This window comes from Desmodus rotundus, chromosome 6 (genome assembly GCF_022682495.2).
Source record: "Desmodus rotundus isolate HL8 chromosome 6, HLdesRot8A.1, whole genome shotgun sequence".
NCBI classification, from domain to species: Eukaryota; Metazoa; Chordata; class Mammalia; order Chiroptera; family Phyllostomidae; genus Desmodus; species Desmodus rotundus.
Window position 1 is genome coordinate 84036333 of NC_071392.1, and position 11721 is coordinate 84048053.

At 44.9% G+C, this 11721-nt stretch overlaps 1 protein-coding gene and 1 long non-coding RNA gene across 3 annotated transcripts; one reads left to right on the plus strand and one right to left on the minus strand.

Moving 5' to 3' along the window:
• Positions 1-835: 835 nt before the first annotated feature.
• LOC123479200 (uncharacterized) lies at positions 836-3765 on the minus strand. The gene is made up of 3 exons (XR_006654740.2): positions 3672-3765; positions 1461-1669; positions 836-946 (listed from the first exon to the last, which is right to left on the minus strand). It is a non-coding gene; the product is annotated as an uncharacterized lncRNA (long non-coding RNA).
• A 52-nt stretch (positions 3766-3817) lies between these two features.
• On the plus strand, positions 3818-11200 carry NDUFB2 (NADH:ubiquinone oxidoreductase subunit B2). Of its 2 annotated transcripts, none has more exons than XM_024555133.3 (4): positions 3818-3976; positions 7931-8075; positions 9673-9774; positions 11110-11200. In XM_024555133.3, the coding sequence occupies exons 1-3, from the start codon at positions 3882-3884 to the stop codon at positions 9745-9747; spliced, it is 315 nt and encodes a 104-aa protein (XP_024410901.2). In that variant the 5' UTR covers positions 3818-3881; the 3' UTR covers positions 9748-9774; positions 11110-11200. The 2 variants fall into 2 exon arrangements, with proteins under 2 accessions (XP_024410901.2, XP_024410902.2); XM_024555134.3 differs by having other exon boundaries at positions 9673-9770.
• The last annotated feature ends 521 nt before the right edge of the window (positions 11201-11721 follow it).

Consider the following 11721-nt stretch of genomic DNA (forward strand, 5'->3'; position numbering starts at 1 on the left):
GGCCACTGCCTGCCCCTCTGTGCTGGGCCCGCCCACAGACTGTCCCCCCAAAGCTGACCTGACATGGGTGGCCCTCATGGACTACGAGCATCCCTGGATCAGCTGGAGAGTGGATATTAGTAAAGCTGAATTTCTTATTTTTCTGAACAAAAATAGTACTTTCTCCCTCATCCCAGTGGCTCTCTTGTGTGCTTTGCAGACCACTGCTTTAGACACTGAGTGGAAGGTCAAGCCTTCCTGTTCTCTGAAAGCCCTGATCTGGCCACAGGACTAGATTCTTCCATTCTTTCCTTCTCTAGGATCAAGATCCTCATTTCTGTCCTTTAGGGAGAAAGCCACACTTAGTTGCGCAGAGATTCCTTTGGTGAAGTTTGTTCCAGAGGAGTGGAGATGTATTACTTCCCAAGTCTTCAGGGGAGGGCATTCTAATCAGACAGGGAGGTAATGGGGTGGCTCGAGGTAGCTGGGAGAAGGAAGTGGCATTGTTCAGCTCCCTCCTCATGGGCACTCCAGCCAGACACACAGCCCCTGCACCCGGTACACACAGACTTACCTGGTGGGGCAAGACGGGGCACACACACAGAACAGGTGCCTCCTTGAGCCTACACCGGACCACAAAGCCTTTCCTTATAGCCGATAGATTTAATCAAGTCATCTGTGGTATGTATGAGTTATCTATCACTGCATAGAAACTACCCCAAAACTTTGTGGCTTAGAATAACATTTATTACCTTGCATATCTGCAAGTCAGAAATCTGGGTGCAGCTTAGCCAGATCCTCTGCTCAGGGTCTTGTTGCTACAGACCTTTGGAGGCTCCACTAGGGCAGGTCTGATGCCAAGCTCACGTCTGTAACTGTTGGCATGATTCATTTCCTTGTGGACTGTTGGACTGATGGCCTTAGTTTCTCAGGAGCTATTATAGCAGCAACAGGAAATGAACACAGGCTGTATCGAAAAGGAGAAAAATGGTTAATGGATGTGCTTTGACATGTGTAATTTGCTGATTTTTAAAATAATCTGCCCTGGCCGGGCAGCGCAGTTGGTTGGAGCGTCATCCCCATACGCCAAGGTTGTGGGTTTGATCTCCGGTCAGGACACGTACAAGAGTCAACCAACGGATGCATAAGCAAGCAGAACAACAAATCAATGTTCCTCTCTTTCTCTCTCTGAAATCAATAAAGACTAAAAAATAAGAATCTTTAAAATGCTAAATTTGATTTATATAGTCATCAACTTAAGAGAGTAAAGGCTCTTTTCTGGGGTGTAAGTGGATGAAGCAGCAGCGTGCTGTTTCCCTGCAGAGAGAGCACAGCTCCACTGCCTCTAAAGCAGGAACTGCAGGTTCATTTTAGTGCTCCTGAAACCGCTGGGAAGACGGAGACGAGCTCCTTTCTTCCTGAGACTCACGAGAGTAAGAAATTAAATAAACAAAGTTTTGCAAACAATTTATTTTTCTCACCTTGCCTTGTTTTCTGTTTGCAGGTATAGAGTAAGTTCTTATTTGGGGTCAGATGTTCTGTTAGGTCATTTAGAGTCTGTCCGCACAGTTTGTCAGAATTTGACTGGGAATTAGATCTGCCTTTAGAAGGTGACAGCTCAGGGCTTGGCGTCCTTTCCCTCACCTAAAATGCATCCACTTGTCCTGATTGGTGTGGCTCAGTAGTCATCCTGCAAAAGCAAAGGGTTGCCAGTTCGATTCCTGGTCAGGGCACATGCCTAGGTTGCGGGTTTGGTCCCCCAGCGGGGCGTGTATGAGAGGCAACTGATAGTGGTTTCTATCCCTCTCTTTCTTCCTCCCTTCCCCTCTCTCTAAAAGTAAAAATCTTAAAAAAATAAATGCATCCAGTCAAATGGGGTTCTCATCTTAGAACGTAAAAGGGGGCCATCATGCAAACTGCAGAAGGCAGTAAGGGATATTCATCTTGCATGTCTACAAGACAAATGTGTCACTGCTACACAGTCAAAATAGTCTATTAATTGGGATCGTAAATTTTTTATAGTAAAACATCAGAATTTGCGATGTAAAACATTAAAGCTAAGGACCCCCCAAATGGTCTACAGATCAATATTGCTTTAAATACAAGCAAGCATTGAAGTTAAAACTTTTTGGTTTGTAATTCAGCAAGAAAAGATGGAGAGGATGAATGAATCTTCATTCACCTGAATAGCATTTGCTGCTAGGAAAGGAAGGTAAAATAAAGGAATAAAAATTCCCTGAGCGCATGCTGTGGGCCAGGTACTATCTTAAATGACTCAGACTAAGATGAGGGGCACTGACGCTCAGAGAAATAAAATGATTTACTCAAGTTCATAGAGCTGATAATTGGCAGAGCTGAGGTCTGAACTTCAGATCTTCACTCCTAGTTCTATGCTCTGTTTTGTTTGAGCTGTGCTGTTTTTGGCCTTGGAATCGCGGCATCGTTCTTTGCTGCGAGCCAGGCCACTGTAGATACAGCGTGGGTAGCCAGTTCCCTAGGAAGATAGCAAGCCTTGCCCTCCCATTTCAGAAACCACTATCTTAGTGGTTTGTAGGTATCCCTAGAAAGGGTAAGTGGTGAATAGTAGCCCTGAGAGAGCCACACCGTGGCTTATCAACTGGAAAGTCAACTTACATCCAGAAAACAGTGGATTCTTTTTTCTAACTTATAGCTATAGTTAGGAGGGCAGAACAGGGCTGGAGGGTAAATTCTGAAGGGAATGGGGGCAGCTCGGCAATCATAAACTTTGTGAGGGCCTAACTCTAGGAGAGGTTTCCTGTCAGAGGGCACATGGAGTCCCATCTCTTGGCAGAGGAGAGGTGTCAGTTATAGTCAAATACACCCAAATTCCTAAATTCAGGTCTACATGTCTCTTCATAGGTATCCTATTTTTCATGCTTGTGACTCTGAGCATGAAGTCTTCGGTGCTTAGCAAGGATCCCATTTCAAATTGAAATCGCCAAGGTTAGGCTTAGGAAAACTACAGCCTGTTAAGTGGAGGCCCTAAGAATTTGGGGAGGGGCGTCTAGGGAAACTTGGAGTCCATCCAGGATTTAATATAAGGCAATATTAAGAGACAACAGCCAAGAATCCAGGGCTGGCTCAGGATCAAGGAATTCGGAGTACTGCCCAGACTGGAGGCTGTGCTAAAATGCAAACTCCTATGCAGACTTCAGAGTATGTGGGGCCGGCCTCCTCAGGTGACTTTGATACCACCTGTCGTCCATGTACTGATACTTGGGAACCAATGTCTGCCGGCTGGTAAAGTTTCAGTTTGCAGAATAACAATAAAGCAAGGAAGACTTAAAGGTGTCACTGTGAGCCTCTTGCAGGAGAGGCGAGTTCAAAAACTACCTTTGGGAAGGACCACTAGCTCACAAAGGATTTGGCAACGTAAGAGGGTCTGGAAAGCAGCTAATTGGGGAGGAACCTGCCGAGTGGCAGGTCCAGAGGGGCAAACACCTTCTAGACCAGCACCGGTAGGGAGGAGCGAGCTCAGACTCGGTGTTGGAGAGTCTCAGCACCCGCGTAACAAAGAGGTGCTCCTACAGCCGAGGCGCTCCCTCCGCCAGCGCCCGCACGCCCATCCCCGGGGAAGCGCGCGGCTCTGCCCAGCCGAGCACCACAGAGCCGACACTTAGGAACGCCCAGGGCCGACTACACCCTGCGCATTTCGGAGGGCGCCTCCTCACCCCCTAAGCCGAGACGCGCCGGGTCCTTCCCTGCGCTGCAACTGAGATGTTAATTTGAACTGGGAACCGTTGCTTCCCGCCCCTCAGACTGTACCGTCAGGCCCATGGGCGGGGCGACGCGCGGACGTCAGGGGCAGGGCGCCGGGAGGGGGGGAAATGACGTGCACGTAAGGGGGCGGCCTTCGGGTAGCTGTCCGGACTTGGGCGGGCATGTCGGCTGTGCCGCGTTTGGCGCCTTTCGTGCGCGGTGGAGGCAGTCTCTTCAGAGGCCTCCGCGCGCGGGCGTCTGGAAATGGAGTCCGTCAGTGAGTGTCGGCCGGGGGTGGGGGCTTTGACTGCTTCTAACGGAAAGCGCTAGCCTCTGGGACGCAGTCACCTTGAAGCTGTGCGCCAGGGGCGGATCCGGGTCCTGGTGCGACTTTCACCCCGACGCATGCTGGGACTTGTAGTCCAACCGCGCGTGGGGCGGTGCGTCCTTCTCGCTCCGCCACGCCAGGTCTTACGAGAGCCGATTACGTTGGGGGAGTGGGGGCACTGTTCACTAGACTGATACTAAACACTGTGTGTAGGGGTGGGGGGGGTGGGGAGGGTGAGGACACATTTCCTGCACCAAGGGCCTTCTGCCCTCGAGAAATTCACAGTTGGATGGGGACACAGGCTGAAGCTAATCTGGAAGCTAGAGCAGGAATTGAGGAACCGAGGGTGGTCTAGGCCAAGTGCGAAGCTGACAGTGGCAGAGATGAGGCTGGAGGCCTTAGGGCATAAGGAGGGAACGGTACAGGTCCTGATGCCTGGCTGAAGAATCTAACCCAGGCGACAGCTGTCGTTAAGAGGTTTCAATCAGATGTCATGTGGCCAGATTTTAATTCTGAAAAATCATTCTGGCTGCAGGTTGGAGAATTAGTAGTCCCCTAAGAATTTTTTCTTTTTAAAAATAGATTTGTTTTTTAGAGCAGTTTGAGAATCACGGCAAAACTGAGCGGGAGGTAGAGATTTGTCATATACCGCCCCCCTCCCCCCCAACATGCAGCACTTCTTCCATTGTCACCATCTCCCTTCAGAGTGGTACATCTGTCACAGTTGATGAACCTACATTGACACAGCATTGCCACTCAAAGTCCTTATTTTACATTAGGGTTCACTCTTGCAACACCAGCATTTAAGGGAGTGAGCAAAAGAGTCAACTGGTGAGGTATGTAGCTCAAAAAGTGGAGTGGAGAGCTTAGCACTGGGATGCCAAAGGAGGGCACGCCTGCCAAAAACGAGGTGGTAGGGCAGAGAGAGGAAGAGCTGCACTGAAAATAGTACCTTGGATTTTTCCAGGTGTTGTCGAAGGCCGCTTAGATCATCCTCTGTACTTTACCAAGAGGCAGTGCAGGAGACTGCCTGCCACACCAGCTGTATGACCTTGGAAGTGTCTTGATCTCTTCATGCTATAGTTTTCTCACCTATGTAATGGGGATAATAATGTTGAATGCTAGGAAATTAAATGAGTACCATTCTCTAAAGTGTTTTAGGGCAGTTGCTTGTGCAGCGTAAGGACCATGCAAGTATTTACCTGCTGTTGTGAGGGAACTGAGACTCAGGGAAATTAAGGGAGTAACTTGCCTAAAGTTACGTGTTTATTAATAAAGTATATGGAGCTGGGACAGGTGTGGGGTGGGAAGAAGGAGAAGGCCTAGGTGACCTGAGCTAAGACAGTAATGGAGAGCTACCAGCAGTAGCCCTTGACTCTGCATGGGGAGGCTGGGGGGTGCTCCTCTTCACTGAGGTCTTTACTTCCATAACACACGATGATTTCACAGTGTGAGTGATAATTAGGTGAATAAATACAGGGTCTGGCACAAATAATGCCCCTTTTTATTACAAAATCATAAGCCTGTAATTCTGTAACATAACAATATTACACTCAAGCACACCATATGACATTTTAGGCGAAATGTTCAAATTAAAACTATAGATTATTACACCCTTGTTATTACCCTGACAACCACATTCAGGTAGGGGTTACTTCTGCCAGACCCTGTATTTACGGAGTATGTTTTAGATTCTAGGGTCCTTTCTAGGTGCTGGGTATAGAGCAGAAAACAGGAAAGGTAATGGAGCTTCCATTCTGGAGAGAGGACACAAAAAGTAGAAAAGAAAAAATGTTTAGGTACTACTTTTTTTTTAAAGCATAATTTTTTTTTAAAGATTTTATTTATTTTTAGAGAGAGGGAGAGAAACATCAATGTGTGGTTGGCTCTCACACACCCCCTACTAGGGACCTGGCCCGCAACCCAGGCATGTGCCCTGACTGGGAATAAAACCAGCGACCCTTTGGTTTGCAGGTTGGCACTCAATCCACTGAACCACACCTATTAAATGACATGAAAAAATGTTAAATGACATAAAGAACTATTAAATGACATGAAGAAAATAAAGCGGGGGATTAAACTAGAGTCCCTGAGATGGGGGATGGGTTACTGTGATGCATTCCTACATTATCCTGCAAAACCCATTTGCAGGATGATGTAGGAATGCATGCCTGAGGGTTTGAGTTGAACCAGGACCTGAGTGATGAGAAGTCAGCCAAGCAAGGATGCCAGGAAGAGCATCTTTATGAAGGAGACAGCAAATACAGAGGCTCTGAGTGCTGCTGATGGGCCAGCAAGCTGGGAGGCTGGAGTGGGGTGAGCAGAGGGGAGAATGGTAGAGGTGGGGTCAGAGACACCTGTTGGGTCCAGATTAGGGAGGGCCTTGTAGGTGATGAGGCAAATGGGATGGGAAGGGATACAGTCTTTTAAGCCTCAAAGTAATATCTGGATTATGTTTTAAAAACGTACACTTTCCACAGATGCAGGCTGCAGCTCCCAGCAGCAGTGGGGGCTGGACTCCGTGGATCTCGAGCCGAGATGGGGCACCTGTGGCTTTTGGAGACCTGGGGCTTCTTGGGGCTGCTCCTATTTTAGAGCCACAGGTGGTTCTAAAATAATTCCTAAAGTCACAAAAATAATACCTAAGTATGGCAGCATAAATGGGGCAACAAGACTGACTATCAAAGGAGAAGGTTTTGCTCAAGCAAACCAATTTAACTGTGGAGTTGATGATACTGAGTTGGGAAACAGTGTGCAGTTAGTTTCTTTTTTTCAATCGATTTCTTGTAATGTAGAAAAAGATGCAAGTCATTCAACTCAAATAACATGCTATACTAGAGCAATGCCGGAAGATTCCTACACTGTAAGAGTCAGTGTGGATGGGGTTCCTGTTACAGAAAATAATACCTGCAAAGGTCACATCCACAGCGACACGTGCGGCTTCTATGTGTGTGGGAGCTCGCCTTTAACTGACGGACAATCAACTTCATGCTTTCTTTCTTGCAGAACTGGGTTTTTATTTTTATTTTTGCAGATTGTTATCTATGTCCACACACATATGTTAGCATGTAACTAAGGATAATTTCACCCAGTTATGCTTATCTTCCATAGTAATAGAATCTCTTTTATTATGTCTGATTTGTTTCCCTCTTTAATTTTATTAATGTATTAAACTTTTATACTCCCAAATAAAATAAATAAGTAAGTAAATAAAAATGTAACTTTCACTGAGAGTTATGGTGCATTTTTGTGTTTAAACTTGACACTTAAAAATCCTGGTTTGGGACCCCCACTTATTTCAAGTCATAGTTAAAATAACATGTCACTCTGGCAATAATAAAATGTGGAGAGTGGGTTTGAACTATAATTCTCAAATGAGTTTAAATGACGGGCCCTTATAACTAGATCGCATCTAAAACCTATCAAAGAAGCAACCTATTGTTACAATGTCTTCTTTCCCATAGAGTGGTCTTCTAATAAAGATTGTAATAGAGCAGAGGACATAATTTGCCTTTGAAATAGATGGTTAAAATAGAACAAAATTAATTTTATTTTTCTGGATAAGCTAGTGACTACTTACTACAGGTTCATAATCCCTTAACTGACTCTTGGGGCCAGTACCTCATTATCAACAAATTCCTATTTCTGGTGCACGATACATGAATATTCACTAAAGGAAAATCATAATTAGTCTCATCAATTCAGGCCAGTTTTTGCTGCTATACAAGTTTAAAGTGAGCTTTATGAAAAATGAATATTTTGAGGTATCGTGGAGCACTATCATTCTGTATTTTGTGGAGGAGAGAAGTGTTAGCTTTCATTTCTGGATGTAACTCGAGTTTTGGATGGCCGAATACCTTGAAGATGTAGCAGGCTGCTTAACAGTTTCCTCTTGTCTCATAGTGCTGGTGGTGGTGTGCACATCGAGCCTCGGTACAGACAATTTCCCCAGCTCACCAGATCCCAGGTGATCCAGGCTGAGTTCTTCAGTGCAACCATGTGGTTCTGGATTCTCTGGCGCTTTTGGCACGACTCAGATGCTGTGCTGGTAAGTGCAGGGGAATGTTCTTGTGGGTGGGAAGGGGGAAGAAATATTAATAGCTTAGTTTTTTTTCCCCCCTGTGTGTGTAGACTGTTTTTCTATCTGTAATTTTAATTACCTGGGTCAGCTGATCTGAAAATATTAAATGGAAAGTTCTAGAAATAATTTATAAGTTTTAAATTGTGCCCCATTCTGAGTAGTGTGATAAAGTCTCGTGCTGGCCTGTTCTATCCTGCCCTCGATGTGAACCGTCCCTTTGTCCACAGCCTCCACACTGTACACAGTGTCTGCCGGTTACTTACTTAGTAGCTGTCTTGGTTATCGGATTGAGTGTTGGATCACAGTGCTTGTGTTCAAGTCACCCTTTGTTTACTTAATAATGGCTGCGAAGCACAAGGGTAGTGATGCTGGCAATTCAGATCTGCCAAAGAGATGTCGTAGTACTTCCCTTAAGGGAAAAGGCATTTATGTATAGGAAAATACATTGTATGCATAGGATTCAGTACTATGCATTGAGGCATCCACTGGGGGTCTGGGAATGTATTCTCCATGGATAAGGGGGGGCTACCGTATATCCCTTCATATTGTCCTGTGTATATGTAGTAATCTTGTTAATGAAACATATCTTACCTTTTCTGCTAAGGGGTGCACATGTAGGTAGTCCATGGCTTATCTGTTAGCCCGCCATATTTGGAGGGAGACCAGAAACTAATTCCTTTTTTACCTTCTGAACTAGGAGTTCATCAGCAGCTTAGGTTTCACACTTAAATTCTTTAAATAATGACCGTCAAGTAGTCTGTCCGGGGGCCCAAGGCAGCCAGATTGTGGTGGAGTAGATGTGGGCTGGTTTGTTTTGAGGAGGGGAGTTTTATTGTATTTGTACAGACCCTGTTCACTAGGAAATGATGGCTTTAAGCCACTTAAATCTGTGCTTGTCAATCCAAAATACTTTGAATTTTAGTAAATTTAGTAAATTTGGTTTTGTCCTTAGGGCAGGAAAAAAATGTGAAATAAGCTTCAGAAGCGTCAGGTTGATTAATATCCCCTTTCTCCTAGAGCCTCTGCATCCGGCTGTCCGTCAGCAGCTGCCTGGTGTCTGCACTGGTAGCACATAGACACCTGCCTCATTGCGGGTGAGCTCTCAGGAGCGCATGTAGCTATTTGGCGTGTCGATGGTGCAGCCAGATGCGCCTTAGATTGGGGTTGAAGATGAACGAGTCCGCTGCAGGCTCCAGATCTCCCAGCAGGAATGACAGACAATTTGAGACACGCATTATGTTGTGCCGGGGCTTTAAGACATTGTTGAGATGTGGGGTATCTTTGAAATCCGGTGCCTCCATCACAAACACATACTCAAACTCTGGCTCAGGCTGGCGGCTTCAGAATGAGCAGGCTCTAATTCAGGCCACAGCTTATATTGAACAGATTGAAGAACAGTCGGACCATTGAGTGAAGTAGTAGGATTTGTTCCTGTGGCATGTTAAGGGCTGTGTATGTTACAGCATTACACATTTTTTTACTTTCAAGATTTCTTTTTAAATGTAATTGTGTGGAATATAGATTCTTGACTCTTTCTGGTTTTGTTTTATAATGATGTCACCAGGGTCACTTTCCATATCCAGATCCTTCCCAGTGGACGGATGAAGAATTAGGCATCCCTCCTGATGATGAAGACTGAAAATGTAGACTTGACTCTTTACAGTGGGTATGCCCCAGATTTCTATTTTTTAAAAGTTATATTTACCTTTTTTTAGTAATGCTGTTTTGACTTTGTAGCTATGATGGTCTCGAAGAAATACGTATTTTCTAACAATATGAAGAATAATGAACTTGTCATGTCTCATTTCCGAATATAGTAGTTTTACATTTGCTGCATGCCCCACCCCACCCTAATTTGGCCTCATCTTCCTTTTCATTGTATATTTTTAAAAATTCTTTTTTCTTAAGTTCTGTCACAATTTAGGGTCCCACTTACCCATCAAAGGCTTTTAGGTACCAACTCTACACAGAGATTAAAGGAGTGGACAAGACAGATAGGGGCATACAGTGTATGTCTGTAGTTGCAAAAATACAGTGTTTTTCCTTAGCATTTACATGGAAAGTTCCAGCATATGGGAGTGCTATGATATGGATTTGCATAGAAATTAACTATTTAAACAGTACAAATTTAGGACCCTTTCATTTCCAGATCAGGAAGTCAGTTTTTCTTTTTTCAAAAGGTAGGTATTAGGAGGAGTTCCTTGTCCTACAACCCCTCAGAGGTTAAGACATTCTCATTTAACATGTTTTTAAATTAATCACTGCAATTTTAATTGCCATTATTCAAAATGCCTTGGAAATTGTTTTAAAGGGTAGGGAGCATTAAATGATAGTTCAGTGTTCCCATTAAATTGTATTACTGGTATTGCCTTTATAATTTTAATTAGAGAAGTAGCTTATTGACATGAAAATTACAGCAGTTTTTGGGTATGTAGGGAGGAGGGGGATGGGAAAATATGTCACCAGAGGGCAGGCAGTTCAAGCCGTTCTACAGCTTCTATTTCCCGGGTTTGTTAATGGACAGTGAGAGGTCCCAGTCCTTCCCGGGCCTCTGCTCCCCGAGTGAACATGTCTGCCAGCACCGACCTCTTCCTGCCCTCTGACAGATGTTCCAGCGTTCCCACATGCAGTCATTAACAGTTTGTTTTAGTAACTAAACTGTCCCTGGATGTCCAATCTGTGGCTCATGGGCCGCATGTGGCCTAGGATGGCTGTGAATATGGCCCAACACAAAATCGTTAATTTACTTAAAACTTTTGTTTTTGCTCATCAGTTTTCATTAGTGTTTGTGTATTTAATGTGTGGCCCAGAGACGCCAATGTTGGACAACCCTGCGTGTAAGCCCTTGGAGAGAGCATGGTGATTTTGCTTCCCTCCTCTACAAGGCCACTCACATGATTAGTGCTGAGTGGATGCTTGAGTAATTGAATGAATAAAATTATGGATTTGCATTATTGAAAATAAAAGTACTTAAAGCTTTCCATTTTTTGTTTTTCTGCAGGAGCTAGGTGAGAAGTTCACGAAGTTATGGACTCCAATTCATATTGGATATTGAAGTTGTAAAATAAAGTGTTTTAGTCAAGAATGAGGAACTGAGTTATGGATGTTTCTGACTACAGCCACCCTCTTTGGATTATTCCCTGTGCCAGCCGCTTACAGGCCCTTTCAGAGGATCATGTGGGGTGCCCCGGGCACAAGTTGCTGTTAGCTCCTTTCATCGGGAAGGACATCGAGTTTCAGGGGGACCAAGTGACTTGCTTGGGGTGACACACTGATGGGTGATGACATTAAGTCTGACCCCACACTTAGCTCCAGTGTAACCCTGCCTGCTTCCCTAGCTAATGTCTTAGTCACATGTATGTTGAGAGTTGAGGTGAAAACCTGCCGTTTCTCTACAGCTGTTGTCTTGTTGCCCTGAGTGTACAGAGGTCAGAGGTCAGGGCAGGCCATCTATTGTGTTTACGTATCTCTTGTGGGCTGGGCACTGTGTTCAGTGGTCACTTGTGGAACTCACACTAGGAATTCTTAGCGCTGGAGGAGTGGGAGACAAGGGTGAAATGGATACTCTACTTTTTCTAAAATTTGTTTAAAAGTACTTTCCAACTGTCTGTAG

Coding starts and splice junctions, on each gene's coding strand:
- NDUFB2 (XM_024555133.3), top strand. CDS start 3,882: ATGTCGGCTGTGCCGCGTTTGGCGCCTTTCGTGCGCGGTGGAGGCAGT. Junction 3,977..7,930: donor TCTGGAAATGGAGTCCGTCA/GTGAGTGTCGGC, acceptor CTTGTCTCATAG/TGCTGGTGGTGGTGTGCACA. Junction 8,076..9,672: donor ACGACTCAGATGCTGTGCTG/GTAAGTGCAGGG, acceptor TGATGTCACCAG/GGTCACTTTCCATATCCAGA.